The 13,265-nt window shown below is 38.1% G+C and overlaps 1 protein-coding gene across 3 annotated transcripts in view; it reads left to right on the forward strand.

Annotated features, from left to right (window-relative positions):
• Positions 1-13,265, forward strand: part of GPHRA (golgi pH regulator A) — a 61,067-nt gene that overhangs the window by 3,578 nt on the left and 44,224 nt on the right. For 2 of the 3 annotated variants that reach the window (XR_014144132.1, XM_081815833.1), the window contains exons 2-5: positions 6,211-6,270; positions 7,675-7,778; positions 10,945-11,051; positions 11,492-11,593. Coding sequence is in view for 2 of the 3 variants with exons in the window: in XM_081815833.1 (XP_081671959.1) it covers positions 6,211-6,270; positions 7,675-7,778; positions 10,945-11,051; positions 11,492-11,593 (373 nt within the window). In the remaining variant the exon portion in view is untranslated. The remainder of the gene's footprint in view (positions 1-6,210; positions 6,271-7,674; positions 7,779-10,944; positions 11,052-11,491; positions 11,594-13,265) is intronic. The other variant, XM_081815834.1, reaches the window with a different exon arrangement.

Raw genomic sequence — 13,265 nt, forward strand, 5'->3', positions numbered from 1 at the left:
TTTTTTTTTAAAGATTTTATTTATTTATTTGAGACAGAGAGAATGAGAGACAGAGAGCATGAGAGGGAGGAGGGTCAGAGGGAGAAGCAGACTCCCCGCCGAGCAGGGAGCCCGATGCGGGACTCGATCCCAGGACTCCAGGATCATGACCTGAGCCGAAGGCAGTTGCTTAACCAACTGAGCCACCCAGGCGCCCCTACATCCTGGGTCTTAATCTAAGCAGTTATGTGTGTCTACAACCGTTCCCAGCCGCCTTCCTCCCATGTCAGCAAAGAAAGTGCTCCTTACCCCTTCTTAAGGTCATCCTCTCTACCTGTGCCTTTGATCTTAGAGCAGCTTATTATAGAGTGCTTAAAAGCACAAGCTTTGGAATCAGCCATACAGACTTCAGATTTGATCCTGATTTTGACAATTACTATAAATGAATCAACTTCTCTAAACCTCAGCTTTCTCTGCAGTGAGGATAATCACACATACTTTAGGTTTTTATGATTTAATGAGATTACAGTTCTAAGTACTTAGAGTTCCTGGAATATAGTAAATGGTCAATAAAGGTTAGTTGCTGCTAATCATAGTAAATTATTAACTTTGTCAATTTGGTTTCCCTGTAAGCATCTTTGCCACAAGTATTTTTGCCACATAACTAATTGGCCATAAGGCAACTTTATGTAAAAGATAAACTCACCAAAAATAAAATGGGACATTCATTTAAAAGGACACAATAAAATGTGAAAAATGAATAACAAAATTAAAAAGACTTTATTGTGAAATACAAAACATTTGAATACATTCAAAATATGTAGTGTAGATTCATGGCAATACTATGCAAATAAAATGATTTCATTTTGTGGATTGTACCTAAGCACTTGTCTTCAGTCTTTCTTTCATAGCATTATACATTTTTTTGTTTGTTTGCTTGTTGAATTGCTCCTCATTTGGTATCACATTTTTTTCTTTTTTCCCTAAAATTTCTTCCTTCATTAAGAGAAGTATCATTTCCCAAATACTGGGATGTATATTTGTAACTGATATTTGCATTGCACTGTGAAAGCCTTCTACAATGTTCTTTGTTCTTGGTGCATTGTCACATGCCCGTTGATCGATTGATCAAAGTTCTGTGGTCAATGTGGGTACAAAACTGTGCCACGGTATAGACCATTATGAGGGCTAAGATTTATACAATATAAAAATGGAGGAACTGTATGGATGGAGAAGTGAAACCAAACTGTCAACTAGTTATTTTTTTCTTTTACAGCAAAATTGCCTTATGGCAAATTAGTTACACGGCAAAAATACCAGACACGACAGCTCCTCTTCTAGTCTCCCATCGGTTCCTTCTCATATGTGTTCACCACCCCCTTACTCTACTACTTTCTTCCCCTTGGCCTATAAACTTTCCCTTTTCCCCACATCCTTCTCTAGGCTACTCTCTAATGTTTTCTCTTTTTCATTCTTTTTTAAACAATTTTTTTGTTTTGTTTTTTAATTGAAGTATAGTTGATACACAAAGTTACATTAGTTTGAGGTATACAAAATAGTCCATGGTCATCCACCAGTCTTGTGAGTTACCCTGTGCTCACCACTAGTGTAACTACCATCTGTCACCATACTGTGCTATTACAATACCACTGGCTATATTCCCTAGCTTGTATCTTTATCCCTGTGACGTTCATTCCATAACTGGAAGCCTGTATCTCCCACTCCCCTTCACCCATTCTGTCCATCCCCCCACTCCCTCCTCTCTGGCAACCATCAGTTCTCTGCATTTATGTGTCTGTTTCCGGTTTTTGTTTATTTGTTTTGTTTTTTAGATTCCACATATAAGTGAAATCATGTTATTTGTCTTTCTCGTCTGATTTAATTTCACCTAGCATAATACCCCCTAGGTCCATCCATGTTGTCTCAAATGTCAAGATCGCATCCTTTTTATGGCTATATAATATTCCATCATGTGCACATGCACGTTTGTGTGTGTGTACACACACACACCATATCTTCCTCATCCATTCATCTATCTATGGATCCTTGGGTTGCTTCTATATCTTGGCTCTTGCAAATATGCTGCAATAAACATAAGGGTGCATATATCTTTGTGAATTAGTGTTTTTGTTTTTAATATTTTGAGGAACCTCCATACTGTTTTCCGTAGTGGCTACACCAGTTTGCATTCCCACCAACAGTGCCCAAGGGTTCCTTTTCCTCCACATCTTTGCCATCACTTTTTATTTCTTGTCTTTTTAATAGTAGCCATTCTTACAGGTATAAGGTGATATCTCATTGTGATTTTAATTTGCATTTCCCTGGTGATTAGTGATGTTGAGCATCTTTTCATGAGCCTGTTGGCCATCTGTATAACTTCTTTGGAAAAATGTTCATTCAGGTCTTTTGCCCATTTTCAATTGGAATATTTGTCTTTTGGTTGTTGAGTTGTATAAATTCCTTATATATTTTGGATATTAGCCCCTTATTGGATATATCATTTGCAAATATCTGCTCCCGTTCAGTAAGTTGTCTTTTTGTTTTGTTGAGGGTTTCCTTTGCTGTGCAAAAGCTTTTTTTGGTATGGTCCCAATAGTTTTTGTTGTTTGTGTTTTTTTTTAAGATTTTATTTATTTATTTTTAGAGAGCGAGTGAGTGAGAGTGAGGGGAGGGGCAGAGGAAGAGAGAAAGAATCTCAAGCTGACTCCATGCTGAGCACAGAGCCCAACACAGGGCTTGATCCCATGACCCTGAGATCATGACCTAAGCGGAAACCGAGATTCAGATGCTCAACCAACTGACCCACCCAGGCATCCCCCCAGTAGTTTATTTTTGCTTTTGTTTCCCTTGCCTGAAGAGACCTATCTAGATAAATGTTGCTAAGGCCAATGTCAAAGAGATTACTGCCTGTGTTTTCTTCTCGTTTTATAGTCTCAGGTCTCCAATTTAGGTCTTTAATCTTGAGTTTATTTTTGTGCAGGGTGTAAGAAAATGGTCCGGTTTCATTCTTTGGCATGTGGCTGCCCAGTTTTCCCAGCACCATTTATTGAAGAGACTGGCTTTTCCCCACTGTATATTCTTGCCTCCTGTGTCATAGATTAATTGACCATGTAAACTAGGGATTATTTCAGGGCTCTCTATTCTGTTCCATTGATCTATATGTCTGTTTTTGTACCAGTACCATACTGTTTAGATTACTACAGCTCTGTAGTATATCTTGAAATCCAGCAGTGTGATACCTCTAGCTTTGTTTTTCTTTCTCAAGATTGCTTTGGCTATTCATTGTCTTTTGTGATTCCATACAAATTTTAGTAATATTCTAGTTTTGTTGAAAAATGCTGTTGGTATTTCTAATTCTTGGCTCTCCCTAGGTTAATTTGTGTTTATTATCTCTATTGCCTTACCCTTTTCACCTTCAGCCCACCTGTGGTCTGGTTCCTGCCTCCATTTCAGTATTCACTGTTTTCCTTAAGATTAGCATTGACCTCCAAGTTACTAAATCCTTTAAACAATTTTCAGTCCTGGTTTTATTGCCCCTCTGCTTCAATTAACACTCCTTCAAACTCTTCCCTTGGTTTCAGGATACCACCCTCTCCTGGGTCTATTCTCTGTCCTCTCCTTCTCTGTCTCCTTCCTGCTCTGTTCTTCCCATTCCTACCCTCTACTGTTTTCTTCTTGCCATATTGCTCTTCTCACTGTACATGCTACTCCTGGGTGATCTCACGTACTTTGGTGGTTTCAACTCTTGAGTGTATCTGAGCTCTGCCTTCATAATGTCTTTTGTGTTGACCTGGATGGCCCTCAGGCACTTAGCACATCTAAAAGTGAACTCCTCTTTTAATCTCCCAGCCTAGTTCCCAGACCTTTATCTTTATCCAATATTCTTCATGTAAATTGGGTGGCCTCGCTGTTCGTCTTGTATTCCAGACGAGTCAGGACTTGATTCCTCCCTGCTGATTTAACCTTCTAAGTACTCAAATCTTTTGCCTCCTCTCCAGCCACCAGTGTCTTAATTGAGGCCTTTATCATCTATCATCTGGACTGCCGCAGCAACCTCCTGTACAGTTTCTCTTTCTGCAGTGTTGTTTCCTTCAGATGCATCTTCTACATGGCCACCATATTCTCCATATAGAACAAACCTGGCCATGTCTTTTCCCTACTAAAATATGACTCATCACCTACAGACTGCAGGCTCCGTAGGGTGGCCTTCGGGCCTCTGAGTTGTTGGTCTCCTGCTCCTCTCTAAGCCTCATTTTTAACCACTTCCTTCTCGAAATTTTAGCTTCCAGCAGACCCAGCCATGTGTTGTATATACCCATGTATGTTCCTAATATACTCCCGTGTAGATACCATGCAGTTTCTTAGTTCTGTGCCTATACTCATGTTCTTTGCTACCTGGAAAGAAAGCCAGGTCTTCCTACCCCCATCACCTGTCTTTTACCTACCTGCTGCTCTTTTATCCTTGAAGAGAGTAGTTCTTTAATATTTTAGGGGTGGTGGAAACCTTTGAGTGTGTGATAAATACCTTAGAACCTCTCTCTAGAAAAATACATATAACCCCCAAATTTGCGCATGATATAAGATTGTAACCCCAAATTAAAATCTCCTTCAGCTAAGGTACTGTATTCTCCAGAAAATCCATCCTAACTCTCTACATATCTGTTTGATCTCCCTTTTCCTGTATTCTTTTACATTATGTATATATTTCTATTATTGCATGTCCCATGTGACAGTATAATTATTTAGTGTCTTCACCACTATACTTCAAGTTCCTTGAGGGTGGTAACTGTCTTACTCATCTTTGTATCCCCAGCACTTAGCACAGCACATATAAGTTATCAATAAAAATTGAGGTTGAGTGTTCCTTAAGAACAAACTTTCTTTCACTGTGGACCATTTACCTATTCAGCAAACATTAATGGAATGCCTGCCATGTGCCAGGCATTGTGCAGGGTGCTGAGAATACAGATTAACATTCAAACATCCTTGTCCTCACAGAGCTTACAATCTAATATCTATGAAAGTGTGTTTAAATTAGACATTACAAAACTGTGTGGCAAGTACTTTGGAAATACAGGATAGAATAGGATTATATAAAAAGAGCAACATACCTTTGAGAGGTCAGAGAAGGCCTTTCAGAGGTAGTAATAATTAAGACCTGTAGGGATTAGAGAGAAGTTCCTATCAGAGGACAATGTCCGTAGAGGTCTTGGTATGAAAGAAAGAATATTGTGTCTAAAGAACCATAGACAGTTCCATGTGGCTGAAAATATGAGTTTGGTGGGCAGGAAGGACACAACAAGAGGCTGAAGGAGTCTTCTAAACCATGCTCAAGAGTTTACGCTTCCTCCTAAAGTTCCTGAGAAGGCATAAAAGAATTTTATTCTTAAAAGTTCTTAACAGAAGAAAAGAGGAGTTATGGGGCACCTAGTTGGCTAACTTGGTAGAGCATCTGACTCTTGATCTCCAGGTGGTGAGTTGGAGACCCACATGGGATATAGAGATTACTTTAAAAACAAAACAGAGCTGTTTAAAACAAAAAAGGAGAAAAGAGGGGTTGTGTCAGAGTGTGTGCGTGTGTGTGTATAGAGAAGGTTCTGCTCACCAGTAAAACACAAACAACCAGCTTTTAGAACACTGAACAGTGCTGTCATGTGGCTACCGTCTGATGCCGGCTTGAACCAAAACTGACAAAGTGGGATCCTGCAGTCTCTTGGCTTTACACTGAGATGGAAACCACTTTATATAAATTAGGCAGGATTGTGGAGAAGCTAAGAAAGCTCCATGAAAGAAGATACGTTAAAAAAAAAAAAAAACAGTTTTTCTACCACTTTCCTTTTTTTTTTTTTTTTTAAATTTTAACTCCTTTCCCATAAAGTTTTGTTTTTTTAAATACTTGCAAACAGGGATCTAATATAAGAAGCAAGTTTCACTGGCTCCTTTTTTGTTTGCTAGCTTCTCTAGCTAAAATGATAGTCATAAGATTGCAAGAAAAAATATATACTTTCATTTTTGCCTAACATAAACAAAGTTCTAAAACATGGATAATTTCAAAAATTGAAGAGCATTTTAACATCTTTTCCCAGTGTTACGGACTTTAATAAGTAGATCTTGTCTTTAATCTCTGAAAAAAGTTAATTGTCTGGTTAGCAGACCTTTTATCTTAAAATGGTCTGTACTGGGCATTTCTCAAAAGATTATATATATTGACATTTGATCGTTCTCCTCCAGATACTTTTCTTTGGATTTGGGTGGCTTTTCTTCATGCGCCAACTGTTTAAGGACTATGAGGTAAGAAGAGATCATTTTGGTTATACTGCTACATAGTATCTAGATTGTTTTAAAATGGGCAAGAAGGGGGTGGCCCAGTCCATTGAGCATCCGACTCTTGGTTTAAGCTCAAGTCATGATCTCAGGGTCAGGAAATCAAGCCCCCTGTTGGGCTTCGCACTCAGCATGCAGTCTGCTTGAGATTCTGTTTCTCCCTCTCCCTCTGCCCTTCTCCCCTCTTGTGCAAGTGTGCTCTCTCTCTCTCTAAAATAAATAGATCTTTTTTTTTTTAAGATTTTATTTATTTATTTGACAGAGAGACAGTGAGAGAGGGAACACAAGCAGGGGGAGTGGGAGAGGGAGAAGCAGGCTTCCCGCTGAGCAGGGAGCCCAATGCGGGGCTCAATCCCAGGACCCTGGGATCATGACCTGAGCCAAAGGCAGACGCGTAACGACTGAGCCACCGAGGCGCCCCTAAAATAAATAGATCTTTAAAAATAAAATAAAATGGACAAGAAAAATGCCTCTGTTCAAGAAAGGTCATGTTCACTTCCAAGATAGGAAGTTTTAGCCAAATGAGTACTATATAATTATTAAATTGGAGAATATGATTAGGCTTAGTTGATTTAAAAAAAAAAAAAAAAACAAGTCCTATGTAGCCCAGGAGCAAAACTGACATGCCTTAGTAATATCAGTGTATAGAACAACAGCAGACAGTTATTTTTTGGAAGATAATTTAATTTGCAGTGTCTCATAAATGTTCCCATTCATTTGGGTGTCTGACCTTCAGTGTTAATGACCTAAGTCACCTAAGTTGATACCAAAATCTTAAGATTGATCTGGTTCTTAAGCCATGAGTTCATAGAAACACCAGCCTAGACTGGACATTTCCTAATTAATCCTCATTTAGTGATAAGCTCAATGGTTGTGGACTACTTTTAGATCATTTCTAGGATATTCACCATTAAACCTCTCCAAGGAGTTTAGTTTGTTGTCTGAAAGAGCCCAGGATTCTAGAGATTCTGCTCTGCTTCATACTTTAAGGCTTCCCAGGGGAAGTTCCAGAACTGGTCCAAAGGTCTGCAGAGTGTTGAAGAAACCCTTTTAGCACTAACCTATATATATGTATAAATCTATCCTTTTTATGTCGCTGTGCATCAGGAATTCTAAGTGCTCCTTCTCACCCTGTCACTTCATCTTATGCTTTAAATTCTCCATCCACAAGAGGATGATGGTAATAGTGCCCCATGATTTAGAAATACTACCTACTTCCAACTATTGTTAAGCTCCAGGCAAGTTGCTATTATAGCCCTGTTTCCAATGACTTGAGAATTTTTTCATTAAGTTTTCTGACTTGTGACCAGATTATTCATCCAATATTTCACGCAAGGAAAGGACTTGTATTCTCTATTTGACTTTTAATAGGTACGTCAGTACGTGGTACAGGTGATCTTCTCTGTGACTTTTGCGTTCTCTTGCACCATGTTTGAGCTCATCATCTTTGAAATCTTAAAAGTATTGAACAGCAGGTGAGTACTAATTAGCTCTTCTCATGAAGAGAATTGTGTGATTCAGGTGAAAGACTTACCTGAATTCCATAGCTGAAAAAATCCACCATGTGGTTAGTTTAGTCTCAGTAACTAAAAATCATAGCAAATATGGGTCCCAATCACCTAGTAACTGGTTTGACACAGATTGTGAAATAAGGAAAAAAAAAGAAGTGACCATTAGCTCTGAAGAGCTAATTGGGAATGAGGCTGTGAGAGCCTAGGTCCCAGGCTTCACTCCTAGAAGTTTTATTCTTCTCAGGCTACTCTTTGAATCCTGCTAATGGCCCTTTACATTGTCGTGCTAATGAAAAAAAATCTCTACCTGAAAAGATCAGAATTCCTCAGAGTTAGTTATGTATGGGCTTCTCTGAAGTCTGAACTCCAGCTCTCACTAATTTAGGTTACCTTTGTTGATTTCACAGGTATGGTCAATTCTGATTGAACTTAGTCTTGTTTAAAGCATTTTTTAAAAGCAACTCCTATTCCCCTCCAAATAACAGACATGTTGTTTACTAGACAGCCTGTCCAAAATATTTCTTGCTTGTTAAACTGCAAGCTTGAGTTCTTTTAGACCATTGTTTGTGTTTAGAGTACATCAGCTATTCTATGTTGACTTTTGTAGTTTTTTATCACTGCATGGAAAAATCTTTTAGTAAAGTGGCATTTGACTCTGTAATCAGGAATCAATGCTGAGCTAAGCTATATAACTTGTTTCAGACTCCTGATACTTGAGACTTACAGAGAGACGTTATTCTCAGATTCCTTTGAGAATCGGAGTTGATAATGTCTCTTGATAAATTAATAATTTGTAGTGTGATAAAACAAAGTATGTCCTGACTCTTATTTTAACTAGTTCTTTTAATAATCCAGACCTTTTTTGGATGAGCAGGATACATATCCTATGACTATCAAGAATAAACAAGTGTTCTTTTACTTGCTAATTACAAATAATAAATCACAACCAGGAACTTTCACTGCTCTCTAACCAGAGGTCAGCAAGTCATTCTGTAAAGGGCCAGATAATAGACATTTTAGCCTTTGTAGTTTATAGGTTTCTATCACAACTACTCAGCTGTTAGAGAGTGAAAGCAGCCATAGGCGATGTATAAACAAATGGGTGTGGCTGTGTTCCAATAAAATGTCACTTATAAAAGAAACTTCAAGCTAAATTTATGATACACTGATACCAAGTTTCTAGAACTCTGTGGTGTGCATTTTCATAATAGTCATCAGGCGTGGCCTACTTTTATACCTATCTTTTCCCATGGTTTTCCTTTCTTTTCCTACTTTCTTACAGTTTATTTCATCATCCTATATTTTATATATCCTCATAAGCCACTTAACCACTTAACTTTTTGAAACAAGGCCCAAGTGTAAGTTTAAAATCAGCAAATTCAAAAGACACTATCAAGAAAGTGAACAGATTCCCCAAGGATGGGAAAAAATTTTTATAAATTACTTACCTGATAAGAGACATTGATCTAGCATATATAAAGAACTCTTAATAGTTCAATAATAAAAAGACAACACATTGAAAACTGGATAAAGTATCTGACTAGGCATTCCTCCAAATAAGACACAGATGGCCAATAAGCACATGAAAAGATGCTCAGCATCATCAGCCATTTGCAGGGAAATGGCAATCAAAACCATGATGAGATACCACTTGACACCCAGCAGGATGGCTATAATCAAAAAGACAGTAACAAGTGTGGGCAAGGCTGTGGAGAATTTGGATCCTGTGCTACTGGGGAGAATGTAAAATGGTGCAGCCACTCTGGGAAATAGTGGCAGTCCTCAAAAAATTAAATAGTTATCATATGACCCAGCAATTCCACTCCTGGGTACATACCTAAAGAGAAATGAAACATGTCCACACAAAAGTTTTCCCCAAATGTTCATAGCACCACTGTTTATAATAGCTTAAAAGTGAAACAGTCCAAATGTCCAGCAACTAATGAATGGATAAACAAAATGTGACATATCCATACCATTGAATGAATATTATTTAGCCATAAATAGGAATGAAGTACCTTGAAAACATTATGCTAAGTGAAAGAAACCAGACGTAAGATGACATGTAATGTCCAGAATAGGCAAGTCCATAGAGACAGAAAGTAGATTGGTGGTTTCCTAGGGCTGGGGCAGTTAAGAGAAAAGGAGAGCTAATGGAACAGTTTCACTGTGGAGTGATGAAATGTTTAAAATTATTATTTTTTTTTATAAAGATTTTATTTATTTATTTGAGAGAGAGAGAATGAGAGACAGAGAGCATGAGAGGGAGGAGGGTCAGAGGGAGAAGCAGACTCCCTGCTGAGCAGGGAGCCCGATGTGGGACTCGATCCCGGGACTCCAGGATCATGACCTGAGCCGAAGGCAGTCGCTTAACCAACTGAGCCACCCAGGCGCCCAATGTTTAAAATTATTGTGGTGATAGTTGCACAACTTTATGAATATACTAAAACCATTGAATTGTACACCTTAAATGGGTGAATTATATCTCAATAAAATTGTTATTTAAAGAAGTCCATGGTCAGGGGTTGGGCAAAATGGGTGAAGGGGAGTGGGAGATACAGGCTTCTAGTTATGGAATGCATAAGTCGTGGGAATAAAAGGCAAAGCATAAAAAAAAAAAAAGTCCTAAAAATATTTTAATCAATTCATAAAATATAGTTTATAAGCAGTAATAAAAGTAGTCATGCAGATCAAATGTTTATATTGAAGATGCAAAAGAAATATTTAAGTCTTTCTAGCACATTACTATTTTTAGCAATTCCTATTAACATTTATTTTCTTTTAATTACGAGACTCCCAGTGGTACATGAAACAACAGTCATTTTCTACCAGTAATAGTATATGTTGATATGTTATTATACACTGCCTATGAATATAACTAAAGCATTAACATTCTCATTTGAATAAGTAAAATTCGTAGGAAGTTAGGATGTTCATATATACTTTTCAGAACTCTATAATATATTCTTTAATCTCTATAAAGAAGCAGACAGTAACAGCCTACTTGACTTACTGGGTGGGATATATTCGGTATTGAGTTCAAAGAGTAAGAGATCTTTTAGAAGACTGAAGAGAATGAAAGTTGCTGCCTTTATCCCCTCCTAGTGATATTCTTTGATATTTATTTCAGTTCCCGTTATTTTCACTGGAAAATGAACCTGTGTGTAATCCTTCTGATCCTGGTTTTCATGGTGCCTTTTTACATTGGCTATTTTATTGTAAGCAACATCCGACTATGTGAGTATTTGTAAACGTGAGTATTTTACCCTCTCGTGTCAGCAGATAGATTGAGATGAGGATTTGTGGGGATTGAGGCTGTGGAGAGCTTCATTTCTACATTACTTTCAGTAGCGACTATTGTTTGGGGATGCCTCACACACAGCATCTTAAAAAGTTCGGCACAAAATCAGTGTTGAACGATTAGGTAATTTGTGCTGCTACAGCTGTATTTCTGTTTCTACTATAATATCTCCCTTAACTCAACCCACATCTTAATTTCAGCCAAATTCCTCTTACAGTGATTGGGATGCTTTCTTTAAAAACTGTATTATTCCATCACTCATTTGCCAAGTGAACAAGCCAGCCAAATACTAGTCAGTGTGATTCCATATCTGTAAGTAGAGCAAGCTCTTTAATATAGAACTATTTAACCTTACAGTCTTTCTCCTCCTTCCTAGTGCATAAACAGCGTCTGCTCTTCTCCTGTCTCCTCTGGTTGACCTTCATGTACTTCTTCTGGAAACTAGGAGATCCATTTCCCATTCTCAGCCCAAAACATGGTGAGTGTATATGTGGTGGGAAGGGGGAAATAATTGTTTATCATTTTCTAATTTTGGAAAACAACTATTTTAAAACTTCTGATTTTGGGAAATATAGCAAGTTATTTCTCTAAAAACAGTCTGGTTTTAAACTGAATTTCCCTTCATCCTAGGAAATATCAAATACTGGCTTTGAAAACTACTTCTGTGATTTTAGAGCAGGAGTTTTTGACCTTAGGGTAGTGAATGAACTTCAAGAGAGTAAGGGGTGGGGAAAGTTGTCTTTAAATTTAAAATTCCTGATATTGTATGTAGAATTATGGGGAAATATTTGTATGTGTATTTGGAGCTAAAAGTATCCACAAGCTTTCATTAGATTCCCAAAGGGGTCAAATGACCGAAAAGATAAATAACCACTGCTCAAGTAATGATAAATATTGTCTTTAGGGACTATACGTATTTTAGGAAAGAGCAGTGACATAAAACATTCAAAATTAGTAGATAAAGAAAAGCTTTCTAGGAATCAGTGTCTCTCCTTACACAAAAAAGTTCATTTTAAATACAAGAGCAGGGGCACCTGGCCAGCTCAGTTGGTAGAGCATGCAACTCTTGATCTTGGGGTCATGAGTTCGAGCCCCATGTTGGGTGTAGAGATTACGTAAATAAATAAAAACTTTAAAAAAATCTTTACATACAAGAGCAGATCATAGAGCCCTAATTTCTGTGCTAAAAACCATGAACAATAATCTGTCAGCTAAAAGTCCTTCAGAACTACTTCAGAAATATATATATGAACATAGATATATATGCCACGTGTAATGAATATATTGGCACTTTGATACTGGAGGTTTTAAAAAAAATACACATCCATTCACTTCACTCTCCTGCTGTATCAGGATTCTTATAGCAGAAAACAGAATCTGCTCTAACTAATTTAAAGCAGAAAGTGATTTATTCCAGGGTATTAGGGAGTTTATAGAATTTTTAGGAAAGCAGGCTGTTAAACTTAAATGCTGTGTAGTGAAGAGTAACATTCAATCATAACACAGTAGTCAACTGGAGAAAACCCCACTGAAGTTGTCACTGCCACGGGGGACCTGTGACATCAGGGATCAGATAGTAGGACTGCTTCAGTGGCCGCGGTCCCAAGTGCTGTTCACACTCCCATGTTATTCACTTCTGCATTTGAGGTCTCACATGGGCATGTGAATTTGATACAACCTAGGTGCATTCAGAACCTTAGTTTCAAGGAAATCTGGGAAAGAATATTTGGCTTTCCAGATTCTGTAATACAAGAAGACATGCTAGAAAGGCATTGGAATGAATGTTGAGTAAACCAGTGTCTAGAATCTACCATGAATCCATCTGTGTCTATTCCTTGCCTGTAGCAGGGATCTGGAGGAAGGAGGTTATGAGATTATGCTGCAGGAGGATCAGAGAAAATGCACAATTTTAAAAAGCATATGCAGGGTCACCTGGGTGGCTCAGTCGGTTAAGTGTCTGCCTTCAGCTCAGGTCATGATGTCAGGGTCCTGGGATCGAGCCCTGCATCGGGCTCCCTGCTCAGCGGGGAGTCTACTTCTCCCACTGCCCCTCACTCCCTCCCCTGCTTGTTCACATGTGCTCTCTCTCTCTCATATAAATAAATAAAATCTTTTAAAAAATAAATAAATCACATATGCAATATCCTAAC

This window comes from Leptonychotes weddellii, chromosome 4 (genome assembly GCF_054177405.1).
Source record: "Leptonychotes weddellii isolate Sample4059 chromosome 4, ASM5417740v2, whole genome shotgun sequence".
In the NCBI taxonomy this organism is placed as follows: Eukaryota; Metazoa; Chordata; class Mammalia; order Carnivora; family Phocidae; genus Leptonychotes; species Leptonychotes weddellii.